The sequence below is a fragment of the Mastigoproctus giganteus genome, chromosome 11 (assembly GCF_048544385.1).
Source record: "Mastigoproctus giganteus isolate SK-2022 chromosome 11, ASM4854438v1, whole genome shotgun sequence".
NCBI classification, from domain to species: Eukaryota; Metazoa; Arthropoda; class Arachnida; order Uropygi; family Thelyphonidae; genus Mastigoproctus; species Mastigoproctus giganteus.
The window spans coordinates 13,706,869-13,732,304 of record NC_143585.1 but is presented as its reverse complement, the minus strand read 5'-3'; the positions used below and the strand labels follow the sequence as shown (position 1 = coordinate 13,732,304).

General features: G+C 36.1%; 1 protein-coding gene across 1 annotated transcript in view; it reads right to left on the bottom strand.

The window, feature by feature from the left end:
* Window positions 1-25,436, bottom strand: part of LOC150077728 (sorting nexin-17-like) — a 229,762-nt gene that overhangs the window by 26,581 nt on the left and 177,745 nt on the right. Inside the window, exons 8-9 of the mRNA XM_090384829.1 lie at window positions 21,971-22,111; window positions 16,870-16,932 (exon numbers count right to left, since the gene is read on the bottom strand). Coding sequence (XP_090240955.1) covers window positions 16,870-16,932; window positions 21,971-22,111 — 204 coding nt within the window. The remainder of the gene's footprint in view (window positions 1-16,869; window positions 16,933-21,970; window positions 22,112-25,436) is intronic.

The following is a 25,436-nucleotide window of genomic DNA, read 5'->3' as shown; positions in this document are numbered from 1 at the left end:
CACGTACATGCCTTACATTCCCAGCACCAGACATCTGATTCTGCCCAGTGACTTATTTATTGTTTTATTCCATATAACGTCCATCCGCCTTGTAACGCATGATCACACCCAGTCATCGTCCAGCTGAAGAAGGGGCACCTTTCTCCGAAAGCTCCTGTTTGTTTTTATATCTTAGTTTATTTTATAATAAATGTATCAGTTTTCATTGTTTTCGGTAGTAACAATACATTTCATGGTAATGGCATAACTACTGATGATCACGTTCAGGCTGCTGACAAACTGATAAAATACCATGCATCCATGTTTAGAGATTCCAAAAATGCACCTAACCATCCCCGGAAACTAAATCAGTGTTCTCCCAAGAAGATTTTGCCAGCCGGGCGGCATTATCAAGTAGCCAGGTGGGAAGTGTAATACTTTGCAATATTATAAAATTTATTGTTATTTATAAATGTGTCTTAAGCGATCTAGAGCAAAAATTAATTGCATAATTTAACATTATATGCTCTTTTCACATTGAACTTGATTTTTTTTTGATTTTTTTTATGAACACTCCAAACACGAGAGGTATTAGAACCTATAGTAATTAGTACCGTGCTTGGGGTGGAGGTTGAGAAGACGAAAGAAGATATTTGTTGACATTAGACTTAGAACTTCTGTTGACTGTAATTTTCAGGAAATACGTATGAAGGAAGGTTGTTCCAGAAAACGGCAGTTGAATGAATAAACGAGGAAGATGAAAAGTTGGTTCTGTGAGTTTGAAGTTGGACAGTAAATGGATGATGGCTGGTGGCGGCACATGTTCGGACTGTTTTGAAAGAGAGAGCAGAAGTTATAGAAGCCAATTCAGAAGAACAGTGCCCATGGAAGTGTCTGTAGAAAAGGCATGCAGCAGAAACAGTATGCCTATGAGACAAAGAGAAAACCAAGTTTTTTAGAGTGCAGAGGAAGCAATATTTGTAATGTGCTTGTGCCAAGAGAGATTAGAAGTCAGGGTAATCCCCAAAAGAGATATATCATTTTGCCTAGAAATCGGAGTGTCACTAAAGATAAGCATAGGAGCAGAAGAATCCTTTTTGTGAGATATAAGACAAGACTGAGTTTTAGAAGGGTTGAAATCAACTAAGTTATCTTTGCCCCACTGGAGAATTACCTGGAGATCAGCATTTACGGAATTGGTAGCTAATATTCGAGAAGTTAAAGCTGATTGAGCAGGACAAGGTTTTTCAAAATGGACAGTGGAATGCAATGTGCTATCATCGGCAAAACTATGGATAGGATTTCCAGTCAATGGAAGAAGGTCATTAATATACTAGAGGAAAAGAGTGGGGGAAAGAACTGAACCTTAGGGGGACACCGGCATTAGTGGAGAAGTTAGAAGACAGAGAGCTATCTACCATCACCCCAAGTGAGCGATCAGAGAGAAAACTGGATAACCAATTACAAAAAACAGTTTGCAAACAATTAGATGGAAGCTTGTTTAGAAGACCTTTATGCCAAACACGATCGAAAGCCTTTGAGATGTCAAGAGCAACTGCTTGTGTTTCACCGAACTTTTCCATTGAATTTGTTCATAAATGGGTAACAGTAAGCCAGAATATCACCAGTGGATTGACACTGACGGAATCCATAATGGCGATCGTTGATCAGACTGAAGGTTTCTAGATTGCATAGTATGTTCGAATTAATATTAATCAAGATCAGTGAGCAGTACCATACGGTACCACGACAATCGCTAAAATTTTACCCAAGCAGTCAGTTAAATTCGCTGGGTAGTGTACCCATTCGATAGGTCCTGGGAAGAATACTGTAAATGATTTTGAGATAACTGAGAGAAAAGGTGAAATTAAATTATTAAAGCAAAAAGTAAATAGGGCATTTACTTTTAGCTTACTGGGGTTGATGGAATCTATTCAATTATTAATATAATTGGATAGATTTCATTCAAAAAGAAGCAGCACAAGCAGGCAAAACTTTAGCCTTAATTACAAGTGCATACAATAGAATCAGTGGTCGAAGAAAAAATGCAAGATCACATAAACAGGAATGCAATTATAAGGCAATCACAGAATTAATTTGTTTGGAAATCTTGTCTGAGCAATATGATTGGCCACTATGATACACCGTGAACACGATGTTGAGGGTCAAGCGACACAGGTGGTCGCCAAAAACTTCCATTCACACCACAAAGCTCCAGAGTTGGGAACAAGATATTCACAGAAGATTATTGCAGTATCGAGGGTCAGGCTATTTGAGACAATGGTGCCTAAAACGGCATAGCTACACTGATGGTGAAAAATTATTAGAACGTCTAAGCCATTGTAACAAGACATTCACAGCATAACAACTCAAAGTACGTAACAACTGGCATCGTAACCATCATGCTGCAATAAAACTAATTACGATAAAATAAACTCTCAAACATCGCAATGAGTTTGTCAATAATAATAGAGATTTTGCAAAAACAAGTTTGTTAGTGCACTGTATTATCCATCATATTGTGTTGTGTTTTTCTGCAAGTTTGTATAAGTGTGTTGTAAAAAAAAAAAAAAAATTTAAAAAGGAATGGCTACAAGAAAATTACTAAAATAAGAGGAACTGAGAGAAATTGCTGTAATTTACAATTAAGCAGAGTTAAACTTCTCACAGACACACCGCTGTGAAGTTTTTTCAGAAGTTCAACTTTATCTGTTAAGTACACTATATGATGTTTGTGCTTTACACCATGAGAGGTGTAAAGCACCTCCTCTATGCATTGAAACCATGGCTGATGGCTGGGGCTAAATGTGAGCAGGTTATAATAATAAATGCAGAAAAACAAGTGGGAATGGCTTGCCAGTGTTTGCAAGTTTGTGCCAACAGCTGATACTGCAACCAATGCCACCAAAACAATAGTGACAGGTTGGTGCACCGACCGAGGAAATTTGAAATTCCATTCTTGGAAATTACGTCTGAATTAGCGATGGAACCAGATTACCGGTGGCAGGATTAGTGATTGTCTACCAGTATTTGAATTTCAGCTTTACATGTGTTGGAAATAAAGATGCTGCTAATGCATAGTGCATCCCACTAAACTTGTGTTTCGTAAGTGTTTCGTGAATATGTTGTGAGATGAAAAGTGTTCAGAGACTAAAAAATTTTGGGAAACGCTGCATTTAGAGATTGCTCCACAATTATGGCATTCACTACAATTTCATGAATTAGTACAAGTTCGACAGTCCGATAGTACATTTTCTAAAATTCTTACAAAAATAGGCAATGGAGAAGCGTTATTACCAGATGAACTTAAAATTATAGAATCAAGAACCTCTATCAGATCACCTCGCCAGTGCCTAGTCTCCAGACACTGTAATTTGCAAAACTTAAAAAAAAAAAAAGACTTTCTTCGTAAGAGCAACCCTTTGTTCCATTCACTAATCTTGTTGCCCTTCTCTGTACTCATTCCAGCAGCTCTACATCCTTCTTGAAACGAGGCCTCCAGACCTGTATACAGGTCTGGTTTGACTATACATAAATCAAGGAAGGACCTTTGACAAAGTTGTATATAATTATGAGAAAGAACATCAACAGCAACTTGTATACGTGGAACTATCTTGAGTGACCTCATTGAAAAGTATATATATTACAAATCTCAACGAAAATTTCACATTTCACCAAGGCAAAGCTACTAGTAATATGGAACTTGTGGGATGAACTAGATCGCTTTAAAAATAATAAGCTACCGTCTCCACAGGATAAACTGCAAGATTTCATACAAAGTGGTATTTCTATATCGTCAGTGAACGTACAAAGTTTACGGGCCCATGTTCACAATATTGAAACAGACACAACCTTACAGCAATCCAAAATATTGATATTAAGTGAAACGTGGTTGAATAATGATAAACATATATTACTTAAACCATTCCAATGTGTGACTCAATTTAAAAGGTCGGATGTTCATTGTGGTGGTGGTATTGCAATATATCAATGTGAAGGTTCAACTATCACCAGTACACCACATATCTTTGCACAACATAATTGCAGCAATGCGACAGCGGTATCAGATGAAATTGGAGACATTTGTGTATCTTTGTGTAAATTCAATAGTGAATCTATTTTCATCGTTGCCATATACATCACTCCACAGATGTTGTTAGATATAATTCAAAAATTCATAAACAAGAATTTGATGCCATATTCCATTGAAGGTGCAAAATTATTGGAAGAGCCACTGGATCATATACCTATAGTCCTCGCTGGTGATTCCAATCTAGAATTAAATTGTTGATGTTGTTATTTGGTTTTTTAGGAGCATTAGCAACTAAGGCCATATTGCTCCGAGGATATGCGGTGGTCAATCCCTGACCTTCCCGCATCCTCCGTATTTGGTGGTGACGGGCTCGAACCCCGGTCTAATCAAGAAGCATGTGCTATGCACTTTTGCTCCTTCCCATCTGGCTACGGAGGTGCCAGAATTAAATTCTGAGGCTGTAAAGAAGTTTTGTAAATTTATGAAAGATGTCTTCAATTTACATCTTAAGTCAAATACTTCAGCAATTACTACATGTAATGGAAAGACAATCGATGGAGTATTCACTAGGGAATTAATCATTTCAGTGTCAAAATTATATATCTTATTTCAGTTACCATAGACCAATAATTTTAGTATTATTATAATATATTTTATACGAATTATTTCATTGTACACTAGTACAATGAAAAATTCCATTCATTGTATTTCGTTGTAGTGAAATTATTTTTGAATAAAAATAATGCAGCAATACTTTTTTTATTTATTTTACTGTACCAGTTTCATTATGAATTCTTGCAGTAAAGATGTTTTTTAACGGCTGCCACTGTGACATTATCTGTGACACTATCAGTCTCAGAGTAGAATGGCAGCAACTCATTATGTAACTGGTACATTAGTTTTTTTTTTTTTTTTTGGCTGATGCTGTATAAGCTTGCTTTCTTGCATCATATGCCTGTGCTATTGCTACTGCTTCATTCTGCTGAATTCATCTGTTGCCTCTACCATTCTCTGAATTGCAGTAATCACTTGGAACACTATACTTTCTTTTTGAAATTCCATATTCTCCAATCGTTTTCTAACAGTGAAGTAATTTTCCTTAGTGACTTTAATGTTCACAACTCAAGTAAGCTTGAATTTTCTAATTACAGGGACCCAGCAGGTTGAGATGTTGAGGCTTTTGTGATTATCAGTGATCTTAGAGAGATTGTTCATTTACTTACTAGAATACCAGATAATCCTCACTACATAGGCAACACTCAATCTTTGAAGTATGTGATCTATGTTACTACAGCTCTAAGCACCATACATCATGCGGTGGTGCTGGTCTCTTCTACAAAATGGCCGTCTTTCTTTTTTTCACTCTCTCATGGCCATTCTCAGCTTTACGAGGGGGGGTATCAAAAAGTTTGTACCATGACCTAGATAAAACATCAGTAGAAAATGCCGTTTTTAATATAAGTTGTCTACATATTCATTCATTCCTGTAGGTGATTGTACACCAGAGGTGGAGCCCAGAATCTGAGGAAGGACGCTATGGTTGACAGTGTAGTATCGAGCAGTGATCAAGTTCCTCCATTTGGAGGGAAAGAGTCAAAGAAATGAAAGCTGTGTATGGACAGAATTGTCCATCCTATGACCCTGTAAAAAACCAGAAACAGGAGTTCCAGTGTGGTCATACATGTGTCTTGACGAGCCAAGGGAAGGAAGGCCATCAACATCCACAGACAGCGAGATGGGTGCAAAGGTTGAGAAGCTGGTGCTGAGTGACAGACGTGTGACAATTCATTTCATCGCAAATGCAGTGGGAATTAGTTTTGGGTCTGCCCACAGCATTTTACATGACCATCTGCACATGTCTAAGGTCTCTGCACAATGGGTTCCAAGATTGCTGTTGAGAACCTTTTCCTGACCTAGCACCATAACACTTCTTGTTTCGAGAAACGAAAAAACCATTGCGTGGATACCACTTTGATTCATCTCAGGAAGTAATCACTGGAATCGTAGTTTCAGGCAAAAAGTGCGGACTTATGATCAAAGCATTGCACAACCGATACAAAAATGGAGAAATGTGTTACTAAGGAGAAATGTGTTTCTAGTAAGTTACGGACTTTTTGATACCCCCTGTTATTTGGCATTAGATAAATGCAAAATGAGAAAATCTACATAATATATATTCTTTTCCTTTATTGGATTACTGTATTAAATCTGCTGATCCTAAAGTTTACTCAGAAGATATCAGAGTTTCTTGTAGCGATGAAATCCTTTATTCTACATTCCAGTCTTCATCACTTCATTTTCTGCCTACACTAAAGCTTGCGACAATTAGAAAAATTTTTAATCAATCCAAATTCAATTTCAAACAGGCTAAGAATAGCAAACTTACTTCATGTCCAGTATAGTTGTTGGGGTTTTAAGTGCAATGGCTACTTAGGCCATATTGCACTTATGGAAGTGGTGCATACTGCCTGCTTTTGTTGATTTAGAAGCAGTTAAAAACAGTTATACAATCCTATTCGTTTTAGGAAGGAGAAGAATTCTGCAAGATTTGAATTTTTGCCTATGATATGGCTAAGTGACAAAGGTTCCTTTAAATTTGACAGAGAACTAGTAGTAGTAGTAGTGGCATGTGATGCAAGAAAGCAAGTGTTATGAGCTTATGCAGCATCATCCAAAAAAAAAAAAAAAAATCCCACCATTCCCTCCAAATGCCTGTCCAGTTCTTCCTTAAATTTATTTAACCTATCAACTTCCACAACGACAGATGGAAGTTTGTTCCAGCAATTAACCACCCGCTGGCTAAAGGCAAATTTCCGCACATCTATTCTACACCTGTCTTTTCTTAATTTGAATTTATGCCCCCTTAGGTTTGTAATCTGAACAAGTGGAAGAATCCCATTAGAATTCAGCATGCTCAACCCATTCAAGGCCTTATAAACTTCAGTCAGATCACCGCGCAGATGCCTAGTCTCCAGCCACTGCAATTTGCAGAACTTAAGCCTCTCTTGGTAAGAGGATCCCTTCATTCCCCTCACCAATCTTGTTGCCCTTCTCTGTACATGCTCAAGTAAATCGACATCCTTCCTAAAATGAGGCCTCCAGATCTGTACACAGTACTCAAGGCGTGGCCTGACCATTGCTTTATACAGAGGGACATTCACCCCCTTCTCCCTGCTAGCAAAATTCCTATATATCATTCACAAAACCCCATGACCTGCCCTGGCAGCCTGTCTGCATTGCTCAGAAAATTTCATATCTGACTGCACAATTACTCCCAGGTCTTTTTCATTTTCTACCACCTTAAATGTAGCACCACACAGTTCGTACGTTTCTCTGGGGTTACTTCTACCCATATACAGTACTTTGCATTTGTCAAGGTTAAACTTCAGTTGCCACCTCTTAGCCCATCTGCCCAAATTATCTAGATCCTGTTGCAGTAGCACACTGCCATTATTGTCATTAACAACCCTGCCAACCTTTGTATCATCTGCAAACTTTGACATTAAGCCTGATATACCTTCATCAATATCATTAATAAATATACAAAACAGTGGCCCCAACACCGAACCCTGTGGGACTCCAATAATAACATTAGTCCACGAAGGGCAACACCCATTGATTACTACCCTCTGTCTTCCCCCGCTTAACCATTCTTTTATCCATTGTAGCAACTTACCCTTAATACCATTCTGCTCCAATTTGAACAAAAGTCTTCCATGAGCAACAGTGTCAAAAGCTTTCCTGAAATCCAAATATATGATATCAAAATTATTTTTTGCATCCAGTTCCTTTGTAACCACATCATAATATCCTATCAAATTTGTCACACAAGACTTTCCTTTATCAAATCCATGCTGTGTCTGAATTATTGCTGCAGTCTTGTCTAGATGATCCTGCAATAAATCTTTAATCAGTGACTCCATTATTTTACCTAGAACAGAAGTTAAACTAACTGGTCTGTAATTACTCGTGTCACCCTTCGATCCCCCTTTGTGAATTGGGGATACATTTGCATATCTCCAGTCTGTGGGAACCTCCCCTGAGTCCAAGGATGCTCTCATTATTATGGCTAAGGGTTTGCTTAGTTGCTTTGCCGCCTCCTTTAATATAACTGGATAGATCCCATGCACCCCAGGTGCTTTTCTTGTGTTTAACTTCAACAATTTCTCCTCCAATTTGCTCTCAGTTATTACAAAATCATTAAGTACCCTGCTACAATTTGATAACCTTCTGCCATTTTCAAACCTTAATAATTCCTCATGTGTGAATGTAGATGAAAAATACTCATTCAGTTTGTTTGCTATCTGAGCAGGATCATCAACAGTCGAACCATCGATGTCAAGTGGACCAATCAGATTCATCCCCTTCCTTTTAGAGTTTATATAAGTAAAGAAATCCTTGCTGTTTTTCTTAGCATCTTTTGCCAAGGATTTCTCGTAATCTCCCTTCGCCTGCCTAACCTCCTTTGTGACCTGATTACAGACTAGCTTATATTAACAAACCCATGCTGTGTCTGAATTATTGCTGCAGTCTTGTCTAGATGATCCTGCAATAAATCTTTAATCAGTGACTCCATTATTTTACCTAGAACAGAAGTTAAACTAACTGGTCTGTAATTACTCGTGTCACCCTTCGATCCCCCTTTGTGAATTGCCATAGGCTTCTGAGTCGCTTGATAATTTATATGCATCCCATGCATTTTTCTTCTCTGTTACGAATCTCATTAGTTCATTAGATAACCATTTAGGCCTAAACCTTGAACAATATTTCTTAATAGGTATGAAACTTTTAGTAGCATCCACGATTAATTCCTTGAATGCTTCCCACTTAGAATTTACTGTTGGTAACATCATCAGTTTATCCCACTGTACAGAATTTAAAAACTGTCGGAGACCACTGAAAGACATTAGTCGAGCATTATTATATAGAGTACAGTCCAGAAGTATGGGTTTGACTGTGAGTGGTGTATGACAATGACTACACTGGGGAGGATCATTTCCTGACAAAAGAAACAGATGGGTTAAATTAGTAGGGCCGATTCTGGCTCTGGCTAGAATTACTTCTTCTTGTCTGTTTGCTATGGAACTAGAAGCCCATAATTTCGGTAAAGGTTTTATTTGGAATAGTTTATTATGAAATTGCGTTTGCCGCTGAAGAGTCCATTGATCTTTACATATTTTTTGTATATTCATTTTATAATTTGTGACCAGTACTAGGGAATTTGTTGGGGCTGAGCTGGATGGATTTTTGGCAGCATCATCTGCAATTTCATTTCCTGGTATTCTGGTATGGCCTGGGATCCAGCAGAAGATAACCTTTTGCTGATGCTCTCTAAGATGTATCAACTGTGTTTTGATGAGCTTTATTAAAGGGTGAGTAGGCAGTAAATTGTTTTGCAATGCTAATACAGAACCTTGCGAGTCTGTGTATATTATGCTCTTTTGAATTGACATATGGAAGACATTTTCTAATGCAAGCTTTATGGCATATAATTCAGTCATGTAGCTACTGCACTCTGTCGGAAGAGATAGAGAAATGATGTTATCAGGTAGTACCACTGCTGCACCCGATCAACTCTCAGTCTTCAATCCATCTGTATATATTTTAGCAAAGTCGGGATAATGTTGAGTATGTTTAATCTGTTGGATGATAAAGTCTGATAGAGAGTGTTTTCCCCACTGGTGGAAATAATTGCCACAACATGGCATGATGACAGACCATGGAGGGTCGGGATCTATAGGATCTTGCAAGATTTTATCGAAGTGTATATCCCAATCTTCTGCTAGATGTTTTAGCCTAATACCAGCAAGCTGAACTCTCTGTGGTTTGTTTCTATACAGGGTCATAAAGTATTGCCCAATTAGGATGGGTCACCTGGCTTTGGCTCTTGATTGCATAATTCAACAGCAACATCTTTCTCCTGATATTTAGAGGAGGTTCATGGGCTTCAATATATAAACTTTGCACTGGAGATGTTCTGAACGAAAACCTAGTGCTGTTCTAAGAGCTGAATGTTGAATAGGGTTGAAGCAGGCTGTAACGATCTGCTCCCCATGTTGTTGCTGATAAGACTCTGAGTGTGTTCAGTTTCTTTTGACAATTTGTCCGGAGATATTCAATGTGCTTTTGGAAGTTTAACTTGCTGTCGAAAAATAAAAAATAATCCTAATAGATGAATACTATTAGCTATGGGAAGAGGATGGTTATTCAAGTGGGGCTCGGGTTCAGGATGCATACTGCATCTGGTACAGTAGTAGTAGCAGTGGCATATGATGTAAGAAAGCATGTGTATGAGCTTGTGCAGCATCAGCCAAAAAAAAAAAAAGTGAATGGCAGCAGATTTCTGGCTGGACAGTCTATAACCATTTTGTGTCATCCACGTCACGATGTGATTAATTAATATTTGTAGATGGCGTTCGATATAATGCATGTTTTGAGAATGACAGGATATTGAGAGATCATCTGCGAAAAGGTACGAATCTACAGTTTTCAGAATGAGTTCAATTATATGGTTCATTCTCATTGCAAACAAAGTGGCACTGAGAACCAACCCTTGCAGAATTCCTTCTTCTTGGGTAAAGATCTTAGAGAAGGTTCCCGGTAACGAACTTGAAAGGATCTCCGATGAAGAAAATTTTGGATAAAGTATGGTAAATTACCTCTCAGGCCAAGAGAATGCAGATCTTTTAAGATGCCGAAGTGCCATGTAGTGTCAAAGGCTTTCTCGACGTCAAGACAGACCATGACGAGATGTTCCTTTTTGATGAAAGCATTTCAAATGTTTGTCTCGGTTTTGATCATGAGATCCAATGAAGATCGATTTTTCCGGAATCCAAATTGGTTGTTGTTAATCAAGCTTTGGGACTCCAGGAACCAAATGAGATGCCGATGTAACATTTTCTTGAGGGTTTTGCTTAGACAGCTGGTAAGGGATATCGGTCTGTAATTTTGTGGAACAGAATGATCTTTACCAGGCTTTGCAATTGCTAGTACATAAGAATGATGCCAGGAACTTGGGAAGGTATGTTTGGAAAAAAATTCAATTGAAAAATATGAGCAGTAAGGAGAGTGATCTTTGATCCAAATTTCGGAGCATTACATAGTATATCCCATCAGGGCCAGCAGCACTGTTTCTTGAGTTGTTAAGGGATTGTTGCAGCTCAAGCATGGTAAATGGTTTGTTATAAGGTAAAGCAGAATTGTCAGTGAAGTTTAATCTGGATTTCTCTGCAACTGTTCTAAGTTTTTGAAATGTTTGATCATAGGCGATAGAAGAGGAAAACTGAGAAAATACGATCCCCAGTACATTTGATATTTCTGTAGGTGTAGTAAGCTCCTGTCCATTCCAGTTCAGTAGTGGGGTGGATAAAGAAGGAAATTTACTGTTTAAACATTTTGCTTTGTTTTTCTATTTTTTCGCATGGTTGTAGTCTTCATTCCACCAGTAATTTGTTTTTCATCTATTTCTTACTTGATATTGAGGAATGGCAGTGGATTGTCAGAATTTGATTTCTGATGTGCTCAGTAACACCATCAATGGAACAGGACTGTATGATGTAGTTGTCAAATGATATGTGCGTTCTGTATTTTGTCCAATCAGCGCTTGAAAATTTCCATTTAATTGGATTTTCTGTTGGAAAGGAACAGAATGTTCAAATTTTGCAGATTATCGGATAATGGTCGCTGCTATGGATCACTTAGAGTTACCCAATCTATACTTGGAAAGAGGATTGGAGAACAAATGGAAAGGTCTATTGCAGATGTTGAACCTGTAGGGAGATGGATATACGTAGGAGTGCCAGTATTTAGTAAAATTAAATTCTGCCTCTCTATCAACATTTCAATAGCTTCCCTTGCCTGTCTGAGATAGGGAAACCCCATATTGGATGGTGGGCATTAAAGTCTCCTAGCATACAAAATGGAGATGATAATAACTGCAAAACAAGATCTTCAATTTCCTGAATAGTATATTGATGATAGATAGACTGAAACCAGTGTCAGTGTAATACCATTTACAACGCAAGTGGCAACATCTTCTAATGCAGTTTGTAAATGGATGCATCTGGAGGGGATGCTCGAATCCACGAGTATTGCTACTCCTCCGTGAGCACTGTTAGTGCAAGCTCTGTCTCGTCTGAATATAGTATAATTTTTGATTTTGATTGAGATTTGAGGTGTCAAATTCGTTTCCTGCAAGCACATTGCAAGAGGTCTGTAGTGGTGAATTAATTCATGGATATCATCGATGCTACTGCGAAGGCCTCTACAGTTCCATTGGATGATCTGTTATTTGGATTTGTAAGAGGGAGATGAATCTGACTGCTTTTTATAAGTGGGTTGTTTGTGACGATCTAGCTTAGGTTTTTCTTTTCTGGGAAAGTTGGGGCGTGTTGAATCATTGTTATCTTCCATTTCACCATCTGCATCTATCCTTGTTGAGGATGTTTGATTAACCTCGACAGGATCTGATTTTTGCAGTTTTTCTGTTACTTTACCATGGGTTATGATTTAGGTTGGAACTGTGAGAGGTGTATTCATACTTTGATCCACTGTGTTTGGCTTTGATGTAAGCTGGGTCGATAGAACTGATCGAGGCCAGTCTGCAATCGATTTATCTGGAGCGAGTGGATAACCAAAGCATAAGAGCTTTTTGGCATGATTAATTTAATTTGTTTTCTAGCTTCTTGAAATGAGACTTTATTTTCAGTCTTGTATTTTTGAATTTTCTTCCCTAGCTTCTAGAGATCACATTCTTTAGAGTATGCTGGATGGTTGCCCCTGCAATTAGAACACAGAGGAGTTTGAGCTTTGCATTCTGACTGGCTATGAGATGTAGAGCCACAGTTTGGACATGTTGAAACCTCCACGGCACGCTGTCTGGGAGTGACCAAATTTCTGGCATTTGTAGCATCTTAGGGGATTTGGGATAAAGGGTCGAACACGACAATTTAAGTAACCTGCTTTGACTGAAGCTGGTAGATTCGGTGTGTTGAATGTTAGAATTATGTTGCATGTTGGGACTAAGGTACCATCTTTTCGTATCATGATTCTTTTTGCTTGTGATAAATTTTGTTCCTTCAGTTCCTGGACTATTTCTTCTTCAGAAATGTTCAGTCGATGCCACTCAGTGATCACTCCCTTTGACGAATTCAGGATGTTATGTGTAGTGACTTGAATTGGAATTCCGGCTTAAAGTATTGAGTCTTAATAATTGTACGGAGTGTCTTGGGAGAGAAGTCTCTATTAGTAAGTCCCCGGATCGGAGACGTTTCACCATTTTTGGTGATGCTGCTTCATGTTCCAGGCATCGTTGAATGATGAATGGGGAAAGCTTACTAACAGGTTGAGCCGACAGAGAATGGATAATCATAACCCCAGGGGTTGTTTTATCACCCAGGTTACCAGCCCCGCCACGTGGAGGCAGGAACGGTGCCACCAGTGACCAAGCGATAAAAAGTTAGTGGTTAGTGTGTTACAAGAGTTAGTTATATATATATACAAAAGAAAGGTGTTTTTCCTTTCTTGTAGGAGGCTTCCTTCTTTATTTATAAAGAGCCAGAAAATAAATAACTATGAAAGTAAAAGACTTTAGAAATTTTAACCACTTCTTTATAGAAAATACGCTTTGGAAATCGCCAGATCACTCGCTTGGCACTCGGGGCCCCCAGTATAGTAGTCAAATATTTTGGATTCTTGGCAAAGTTATTGGCTTCCACCTCAGTTAACACCTGATGATTCTATTTCACCCTCGGATGAAGCTAACATAGATTAACATCCTACTTGTATTCTAATTTGCAGTGATGATCTTGATAAACTACCTCTTACCAATCCCAGTACACGTCACTCAATGCCTCCCATGGTCTTCTAATACAAGCATGTTAGAAAAATTCTGAATAATCATGATACCAAGAAAGCTCCAGGTCCTGATGGGATCTTTCCCCTTGTTCTCCAAACCTGTGCTCTCCAGCTTACTCTTGTTCAGCAAGCTGAGGAATATGATATACTGGCTTATGCTTACCCATCTTTTGATAAATGCTACAAAAAGGTGTGGTGAAGGTAAAGCAGTTTCTCTTGACATTTCTTAGACTTTTGCATAAATGTCTTTCTAAACGAGATCCATCAGATTGTTTTTTGCAACTGGCTCAATTTTCCTCTGACTGCTCAACTGCAGGTAGTAGTAGTAGTGGCATGTGATGCAAGAAAGCATGTGTATGAGCTTATGCAGCATCAGTCAAAAAAAAAAAAAAAAAAAAAAATCACATCATTCCCTCCAAATGCCTGTCCAGTTCCTCCTTAAATTTATTCAACTTAACTTCCACAACGACAGATGGAAGTTTGTTCCAGCAATTAACCACCCTCTGGCTAAAGGAAAATTTCTGCACATCTATTCTACACCTGTCTTTTCTTAATTTGAATTTATGCCCCCTTAGGTTCGTAATCTGAACAAGTGGAAGGATCCCATCAGAATTCAGCGTGCTCAACCCATTCAAGGACTTATACACCTCAATCAGATCACCGCGCAGGTGCCTAGTCTCCAGCCACTGCAATTTGCAGAACTTAAGCCTCTCTTGGTAAGAGGATCCCTTCATTCCTCTCACCAATCTTATTGCCCTTCTCTGTACACGCTCAAGCAAATCTACATCCTTCCTAAAATGAGGCCTCCAGACCTGTATGCAGTACTCAAGGCGTGGCCTGACCATTGCCTTATACAGAGAGATAATCACCTCCTTTTCCCTGCTAGCAAAATTCCTATATATCATTGACAAAACCCCATGACCTGGCCTGGCAGCCTGTCTACATTGCTCAGAAAACTTCATATCAGCCTGCACAATTACTCCCAGGTCTTTTTCATTTTCTACCACCTTAAGTGTAGTACCACACAGTTAGTACGTTTCTCTGGGGTTACTTCTACCCATATGCAGTACTTTGCATTTGTCAAGGTTAAACTTCAGTTGCCACTTCTTAGCCCATCTGCCCAAATTATCTAGATTCTGTTGCAGTAGCACACTGCCATTAATGTCATTAACAACCCTGCCAACCTTTGTATCATCTGCAAACTTCGACATTAAGCCTGATATACCTTCATCAATATCATTGATAAATATACAAAACAACAGTGGACCCAACACCGAAGCCTGTGGGACTCCACTAATAACATTAGTCCACAAAGAGCAGCACCCATTGATTACCACCCTCTGTCTTCTCCCACTTAACCATCCTTTTATCCATTGTAGCAACTTACCCTTAATACCATTCTGCTCCAATTTGTACAATAGTCTTTCATGCGCAACAGTGTCAAAAGCTTTCCTGAAATCCAAATATATGATATCAAAATTATTTTTTGCATCCAGTTCCTTTGTAACCACATCATAATATCCTATCAAATTTGTCAGACAAGACTTTCCCTTAACAAACCCATGCTGTGTCTGAATTATTGCTGCAGTCTTGTCTAGATGATCCTGCAATGCATCTTTAACCAGTGACTCCATTATTTTACCTGAAACAGAAGTTAAACTAACTGGTCTGTAATTACTCGTGTCACCCTTCGATCCCCCTTTGTGAAGACAAAGGGGGATCGAAGACTGACTTAGAGGACAGTTAGATGGCTAACTGTCCTCTAACTTTTCCACTAATGCTGAAAGACTTTCCACTCACAGGAAATGCAATCCACAGAGATCGACCATGGAGAGAGAAAGAGTTAAGAATACTTAATCTGTCCATAAATTTTCCTATAGCGTTGGAATACACAGAACAGGTTGTCAGTATGTTTTCTATGCCCATACTTGCAAGAATAGTATTATCACATGCATTAGCATATACGCATAACATGCATATTGTCTTCACCATATCTGTACATGGCATATAATAATTCGACTCCTAATGGATGGATTTCATAGATTTTTATATTTGGCCCTTTGAAAATGATTTGTTGTTGTTGTTTTGGTTTTTAGGAGCATTAGCAACTAAGGCCATATTGCTCCGAGATGTGCGGTGGTCATTCCCTGACCTTTCCGCATCCTCCATATTTGGTGGTGATGGGCTCGAACCCCGGTCTAATCAAGAAGCGTGTGCTATGCGCTGCTGCTCCTTCCCACCTGGCTACGGAGGCGCCGAAAATGATTTGTGAAGTGTCCCCAAATTTCATAGATCAAACCAAGAGAAATCTAGCAATTATTATTTTTTATTTATTTTTTCATACATATTACATAAGCTATCCATTTTAACATTTCTATCTAAGCTCAGATTAAGTCAAATTAATAATTTGACTTAAGACTCACCGTGAATTTCTGAGAGTTGTACTCATGTCTAATATAAGGTTATCTGCCATGTTCAAGTTTTCTCTATCACCATAATGTAATCAATTGAATGGAGCAATCTGGGGTATTTTTTGTCAAAAGAAAGTTACCTATCACTCAGATTGACCATGGAATCAATCACCCTCTTATCCTGCATTGGAATCCTATCTTTTGTGGATTGCCTCCAATAAGTGACCTCACAGTGAGTGTATCTGCTGTTTTCTTCTTGATTCTATAATATCCCACATATTTTTTATCAAAAGAAGTTTAAGAATCCATGTATATAAGCAAAAAAGAATGAAAAATATAAATATAGGGAGGGACAGAGATACATCACAAATGAATTTTGGTAACATAGTTTAATACTTTAAACTAAAAAAAAACTGTAATGCCATCAAGTCATTAAATGTTTCCTCATTATCCATAACATGGTTATATAAGTCTTCTTGCTATCAAATTATATTATTCAAGTAATAACTTTCATCACATAAAGGTTAAAATTTTTAAATCAGTATATTTATAAAAATATACATTCTGATTAAACCATATTTAAGAACTTACCGAGGTTGTAATCCTCCAGCAACGTATCCTAGTAACCCTAAAGCTTGCTTCCTTTACTTGATCCTGTAAAAAAGTAACTATATAAATAAAACTGAATTTAAATAACAAATAACTGTGCAGAATGTACATACTTATTCAAGTTTAAGCAAACCACAAATTCAAGGCAACTACTGAAAGTGATATTCACTGGACAGGAAGGATAAATTCACTCATCTAAGGCAAACTAGAGTTTAATGGGAGTGTTAAATTTAAAAAAAATTATTTATGTATGTTGTAATAAAATGATAACATCTTAAAGGATGTATTGTTCATACAGTATGTATGGATAATCAGTTTGAGAAGTTCACTTGCCCTTAAACATACAGTGTAATAAAAAAGTAAATGGCCAAAAGTGTGATGGTTCAAAACACAAACAATTCACCATCTGCAATGGAAAATACTGCATTACTAAAGAAACTGAACAATGGGACTTTGTGGTGAACTGGTTATGTGAAACCTTTAGATACTCGTTTATCAGATGTGTGTAATATTATATTATATTTTAATTTTTTTGAGGGAGGTAATGGTAAATTTTAAGCCTACTCCACTTATGGTTGTTAAAATTTTTATTAAGTAATAATTGTAAAAAATTACCATTGGAATCTTTATGTATAAATGTGAAAAAAATTTAATACAGTTAATAATTATTTATAGTTTTCATGTGAACTTGGAAATGGTGCAAACTCCGAAAAGTGAGTGCAGTTGTTATAAAATATCTCTTAACTCTAGAAAAGAAATACATGAAGAAATAGGCGCCTCCGTAGCCAGGTGGGAAGGAGCAGCAGTGCGTAGCACACGCTTCTTGATTAGACCGGGGTTCGAGCCCGTCACCACCAAATACGGAGGATGCGGAAAGGTTAAGGAATGACCACCGCATATCCTGGAGCAATATGGCCTTAGTTGCTAATGCTCCTAAAAACCAAAACAAAAACAACATGAAGAAATGTCTAAAACATTAAAAGACCATTGCACTTCTTATTCACCTATAAAATATTAGTGCAAATTTAAAAACAGGTTGTTAAAGATGACAAAAGGCAGTCCTTATCAAAAATATCAGGAGCAAAACAGATTTTTCACACAAAATACATATTTTATATCAATATACAACCATAGACTGCTTAACAGTACAGTATGCTTTTAAATCTTAGTTTATTTAACATAATCAGACATCAACTGATTATAACTGCTTCAAGAAAGGTACTGTAGCAGATTCTGTACATCTTCAGAAATGATGAATCCAAGTTTGTTTATAACAATGGCACTGCTGTTCAGAATTGGCCGTTAAGAGCATTTTCAAGCCTGCACCAGAAAGAGAAGATCTGAATTCAGTTTACATTTTTTCACTTAGTTGAATATTCTTTGACATTCAGCATTGCCATTGAGGAATTATTAAAATGCAAAGAATGACCTGGGATAACTTATATTTCATGCTTTCTTGCATGCTTATCAGTTCTCCAACCAAGGACCACTGTACATAAATTCCTTCTTCTTTCATAATAGTTTCTGGTAAGTTCTCACATTGAAACTGAAAGAACCGATCTATTTCTTTACCTTCAATAATATTCAAAAATACTGGAAACTTGCATTCAGTTCTGTTAAAAAAAAAAAAAACTTGTTCTCTAAACAATATTGCTGAATGATGAATTACTTATTCATTATATTTAAGTCAGTTAAAGTTAAATAATATTTACCTCAATACCTGTTATAATATTTGTTGTAATGATACTTCATTGAACAGTAAAAGCAAACAAATTATCTCAAACATAGAACTTGACCTAATGGTTTTCCCCTCTTTTTCTTTTTTTTTTATCATATGTATAAAACACTTTATGGTAAAGGCTTACTACATCTGCTCAACATGTATTGTCTCTTATTAGTTTTTTGTAATTGTGATTAACAAGGAAGGCAGCCTTTACTAATTTATTGGCAAGGAAAGCCAATAATTAGTAAAGGCCCATACTGTTTTGGCTCGTATTTCTAGACTATCAACAATGAGTTAGGAGTTTAAAACACAAGTTATTTTATTTGAAAATAAATCTTTAGGTATCATCACTGGGTCATATTGTAGGTGGTTCATGAAATTGAAAATCTGTAGAATAAAGTTTTTTTTTTAATGATTAATTAAAATAGTACAGTAAACTATTATAAGGTGTTTATCACGGCCATACTGGTTAATAAAATTAAGAAAAAATTCCAATTTTAATGCAGTTTAACTATTTTTTTTTTGAGAAAAGACAAAAAAGACTGAGAAAAATGGTGTTTTTGCAAAAAGAGTTGTTACTCTTTTTGCAAAACCATCATACTACAGTTGGTACCAATTCCATGGTGAGAGTAGAAGAGGAGTCAAGCTGAGTCAAAAAAGCCTGATTCTCCATCAAAAATGAGGAGAGTTGGTAGTTATGATAGTAATTTAAAGAAAACTCTGTAAAATCAGCCCTTAAATGCCAAAATAAAACAGTCCAAGATTTAAACCCCCCCCACCCCCAAACTAATTCTAGCTAATATTGAAGGGAATCTAATAATATTTCTGGAGTAATATGGAAGATGTTCTCTTAATCCAAAAGGTATAGGATTTAGGGAATGCCATAATCCCAAGCTATACTGTATGCTTTTTCTATGCAAAACATGCCCTGCAGTTCTTTTCAGAGAAAAGCAATAAGTACATTATTTTAAAATTTGGCTAGTTTGAGAAGTTCTTTCCAAAACCATGCAATGCTAGACTAAGAATGATTATTATTGTCCAAAAGCCACATTATATGAGCACTGGTCACTTTTTCCATGACATTTTCTAGAGAGAGTTTTTAATTATATGGAATAGTAATAAATGATAAATACTTGCATAGTTTTGGAAGAGCTACAATTACTGCATAATGCCAACTATCTGGGAACTGTATTTTCCATTAAGTTTTTTTTTTTTATGATATGAAAACCCAAAACACGAAAGGTGTTAGAAACTATAGCACTTAGTATTAGCCATATGGTGCAAGGAAGCCTAAGGCTTATGCTGCACAAGCAAAAAATAAATAAATAAAAATAAAATAATATAATAAATTAAATAAAATAAATATTTAATAAATAATAAAAGAAAAGGAAAGACAACCTATGCATTTCCCACCTCCTGTAAGTAACTATCCAGCTGGCCTTTCAATTTCCCCAAACTGTCAGCCTCTACCACCCTTGCAGTTAACTTATCACAGTAATTTATAAGTAGTATTGTGCATGGGCTGTACACTGAGAAGACAGTTTTTAATATTACACCTGAAATTAACTGTAAATGGTTAATTTAGTGATTACAGTACAGTAGTACAGTATAGTTCATATATTTAATACAGAATGCCTTCATTTTTTTATTGAACATACTTTTTTAGAGAAATCCCATTGAAAAAACAAGTACCATGAACAGGTTAAAGACTGGAAAACAGTTACTATACTTTGAGATGAGAAGATATGGAAACTGAGATTAATATGTAAAGAGGTGAAATTAAGTTAACATACCAGCCAACTCTTAACAATCAGAATTCAAAAAATGTTTAATACAGATCTGTCTTTCAGCTAGAATGACATTCTGAAATCTTTTGTCAAAATTAATGGTAAGTAATTAATGCAAATTATTATAAAATGCAATAAACTTTATTTTAAAGTTATTTTGTTTATAGTTTCTAAAAGTATCCTCCCATACTTTTTTACATACCATACACAAATGTTAAAAATATTAATTAATACTAATTAAAAACTAACTTTATTGACAGCAATGAAACAAACACATAATACATGTTAAATAACAGTGCTTTCCTTCACTGTCTTAATGCAGAACACTTAACAGTTTTTTCCCCCCCACTAGGAAATCTGTCTTGAAAGTCGGTTTAAAGCAAAGAAAGACCCAACTTTCTGCACGATAAAACCAAAATAGATATTTATACGATATGCACTGCCTGAATTATATTATGTTTGATTAATAAAAAAAAATTAAAAAAAACATTTCTTGCATTTGTCACTTGGCAATATCTGGCCAGGAGAACTTTGTGTTACAGGCTTTGTTTATACATAGTCAAAATTTTTAAACTCTGTGGATTGCAAGCAGCTGCTCTGGCTATTTGCAGTTTTACTTAATAACTTAACCCATTCTGAGTGAGTTTCTTGATAGCTCATGTAACTAAAACTTGTTGTCAATTATACAAATCCATGTGAAGCTTTAATACAGCTATGCACCAAGAGCTATGGCAAATATTAATTGACAGACTTGAAGTAAATGCTTAAAAGCTATATTAATACAGCATATTTTATACCAAAATATACTACAGATGAGAAATAATCTCCTTTTTTCCCCATAGGCCCTTAACTTCTTCTTTCACAGAGTTGCCTTTCATTGACATCTTCAAGAGCATAACCCACCAGAAAAAGAGGCTCCATTGTACTTCAAGCAATGCAATAGCAACCACAACCTCACGTTTTCATGACTGTTAAAACAAAGTACCAATAACAAACAATATGTAGTGCAAGGCATGGTGAAAACCACTTTCTCCACATATGAAATAGAAGAATTTGTTTATTCCAGAGTAGGTATGTGGAGTCTGAGATTTACCAATGACAATATTCATAGAAATAAATCAACCGTCTGATATGTCAAACATTTCCAATATCTTTTTTTAAGAAGAAAATAATTAGGAAAATTAACCTAAAATGTTTTTGAAAAACCAGAGAGGTAGAGAATGGCACAGATGACTGAAAATAAGATGTAAATAAGGTCAAAATAAAACCACACAGCAAATTAGATGCTTGGCATTTCTCCACTGTGCACTAAAGATGAGCAGAGCCAGAGACATATAACAGTGGTTTTGAATGCCATATATTGATAAAATTGGTATAAAGGCACAACATAATTTGTCTGAAATACACACGAAAAATAAACTTTCGATGACATAGACTGTTTGCTTTACAGAATTTAAGTGACCTATAACATTAAAAAAAAAAAAAAAAAAAAAAAAAAAAAGTAGATAATCCTTAAGTAATTTCATAATAGTAGATAAAACAAAGTGGTGCACATGCCAAACAAGCTACATACCATACTTAATTGCATTCTGAAGCTAATTTCTCTACCACCTGCACTAACAATTACCCTTGTGTTAGGCTGGGGGTAATTACATATGCATGGCCGGAACTGAATGTTTCCATAGTACTTCAGGGTTCTTGCTAACTGTAAGTACTACAAAAGAAAAAAAGAATAAACAAAACTATACAAAATATACCAGCACAGGCACATTCAGTTGGAACAGAGTATATCAATAACTTTTTTTCAATTTATATCTTAATTTTATAGAAATGAATATCAAAAATAAAATAATATAAAGGTTCAGCACAAACAATATTAAGCTTAGCTACTGTACTATTTTACTAAAGTGAAATATGGCCTCAAACATTAATGTGCTATACAAATAATAATAACTATCTTACTTGTAGATCATAATACTTACACAAGTTGTACAATAGTATTATGCTGTTTCCTGTTAGATGAATAAAGGCAATTATAAGTAACCTTATGTAAAGCAATAACAAACTGTGATTCACCATCATATCATTCAAAAGTTTTTAATGCAACAGTAGAGATTTATATACCAAATTACCCATAAACATTTCCCTTTTTGAACAGCTACTATTGAGAAAAGAAATGTTATTATGCTTTAATCAGTAATTACGCACATCCAAGGAATTCTACAAAAAGGCTTTCTTTGGTTGGGAATCACAATAAATACAAATACCAGTACAACTGACAACTTAGATGGAACTATAGAAAATCCACTATAGAAAAATGCAATTATAGCTAATCAAACTTTGGGGAAATCTGAAGATCATCCTTTTTCCTGACATAAAGTTAAAGAACTTTGATTATGTTTCAACTTAACATAAATCAGTGAAGGATATTCCCCTCTTTGGTCTGATTACTTAAAAAGCAGTATATTAAATCTTATCTATTTCACTGAATATTTATATGTTTGAAAATGAATTTCTTTGAACATCACAGATTATTTTCGATGTTATTTGCAAATTCAGTGTATTCTCAATGCACTGCTAAAATGCAGCAGAGGCAAAGTTAAACAGCCCACCATCAGATGTGCATAGCAATGCACAAGTGAATGGCAGAAAGTGGAAGGCATGAGCTTATTAGCAGAGAACTGAAAAAAGTTTAATGATACAGAAGAATATTAATTGGCATCATAAAGTGTCTAGAGTTATTACATTTGAGTAGTAATTTAATTACTTACCTTTTCTACTGTGTATGAGTGAAAACAGTCTTTAAAATTTTAAAGTGTATAGTAGAAACTTTGAATAAAAATAAAAAATAAAGTAAAAAGCATTATATTCCAAAAAAATAAGATCATTTCATAATGGAACTTTGTATTTTTATTAGCATAAATTCAGAACCACTGTTTTTATAGATAGATAGTCCTATAATATGTCAGAATGTGTAAACTGTAGAGTAACTTCATACGAGATGGACTTTGAGATGGTGTTGAAACAAGTGCACGAACTATCCAAAGAGAGCTTTCGTGAATGTGGAATGTGGTCTGCATTTGCCACACAGCAAAATTAGTAAGTTTTATGCTATTTAGATTTAATGATGAGTTTGCCTTCTTGTCTCACAAGGCTTAAAACACAATGATTTCCCTCGTTTTTCTGAGGTATATGGTCATACCTCAGAAACATGACTGCATTTTTTGTATGACTGGCATCACAGCGTTGTTCTAGCCCAGCAACAGTCTAGATTTGAACTCTATTGAAAACTGCTGGTACATAACGTCGTCTAAAATTGCTCAGAAGAAGCCAACAAGTAAAATTCAGTTGCATTGTAAGGGTGTGTTATCAAGAAATTGGACAACCATATATCCAGAAGTTCAATAACTCTATGCCAGATCATTGGAAGGCTGTAATTGCAGCTCGAGGAGGAACAAGAAAACATTGAGGACTTATTTTGCTGATTTACAGTACATAATACTACTACGTTAACTTGTCATTTCAGTTTGTACATGTAAATGCAATAAAATGCATGTTTGGTTGTCATGATTGCCATTTGCACGATTTCTCATATTTCCATTAATTACGCATTTTACCCTTTGGGAAGATATTTATGGCAAATAGGTATATCAGGTGAAGTCTTTTAATTGGATTTCATTCACAGAGATATATATCCCATTTAAAAAATGCGTTTCGAACATTTCTGCAACTCACAATGCAGCACAAAACATTATTTGCAAAATTCACAAGTGGTGCAGTTTTTTTGTCCGCCACTGTAGAAATAACTTCTCTTTTGTGAATATATGAGTATAGTAGAGTGTATGTGTGCTGCAGCAACAAAAAGGTTGAGAAACACTGTCCTAGACGTTATGATGAATTAAGAAAATTATGGGCTGAATTGCCAAGCCAATATAAAGTGGGGTAACTGTAAAGTAAAATTAATACATCAAAATACTAATAAAATGAAAATAAAAATAAAATGGTGTAGCTGTCATTAGATATGGGGAGGAGTAACATTTTTAGTAAATGGTCTAATATAGGTAATGCAAAAATGCTTGATCTGACGTCAGCTGAAATAAATATTGACACATGATCAGGTATTAGTAATGCAGTTCCTGATACATGGTCAGGTGCAGTCCCTTGATGTAATACCTGATCATGTATCAATATTTATTTCAGATCAAGAATTTTTGCATTACCTATATTATACCATTTACTAAAAATGTTTCCCCCAGCTATACCATTTTATTTTTATTTTATTTGCATTTCATTAGTATTTTGATGTATTAATTTTAATTTACAGTTGCCCCACTTTATATTGGCTTGGCAATTCAGCCCATAATTTTCTTAATTCATCACAACCTCTAGAATATTAACATTCTTTCACCTTTCATAAATCTACTACACTTCTTTTACTACTTTCCTCACCCTTCTAGTTACTGGCACTTTTGTAACTTTCACATCCTTTAATGCTGCTTTGCGCTTTTAGGTACATATGTCATACCTGATTTATTAATCCTGCATTCACTGAAACCATTTCATCAACTGTATACCTCTTTTCATATGTAACTCTTTAAACATTACCTTTAAGGGGTTATATTGAATACCCATTATATATATATAATCTCATTTTTATTTTATTTTTGTTACACAGAGCATTAAAACTATGATAAATGAATTAGCTTTCGGCTGGGTGGCAGCCTTCATCAGATTAAAATACTTTGAATGGCAGTTAGAATAGAGATGCACTGCCAGGATGGTGCGTGAGGCACGTGGTTAATTGTTTGTTGATGTTTGTGGCTGTGACGTATGGTGGTGACGTGGCCAGCGTTTGTCTATGGACAGAATTACTGTTTCTGTGATGGGGTTAAGTTGACAACCACTGTTCCTGTTCAACGAGGTATCCGTTGAACAGGAACAGTGGATGCACTTTACCCCATGCGATCTTAGGATTCTACCTTTGGGGTTCCGTTTGGGGTAGAATCCTAAGATCGCATGGGGTAAAGTGCATCCAACTC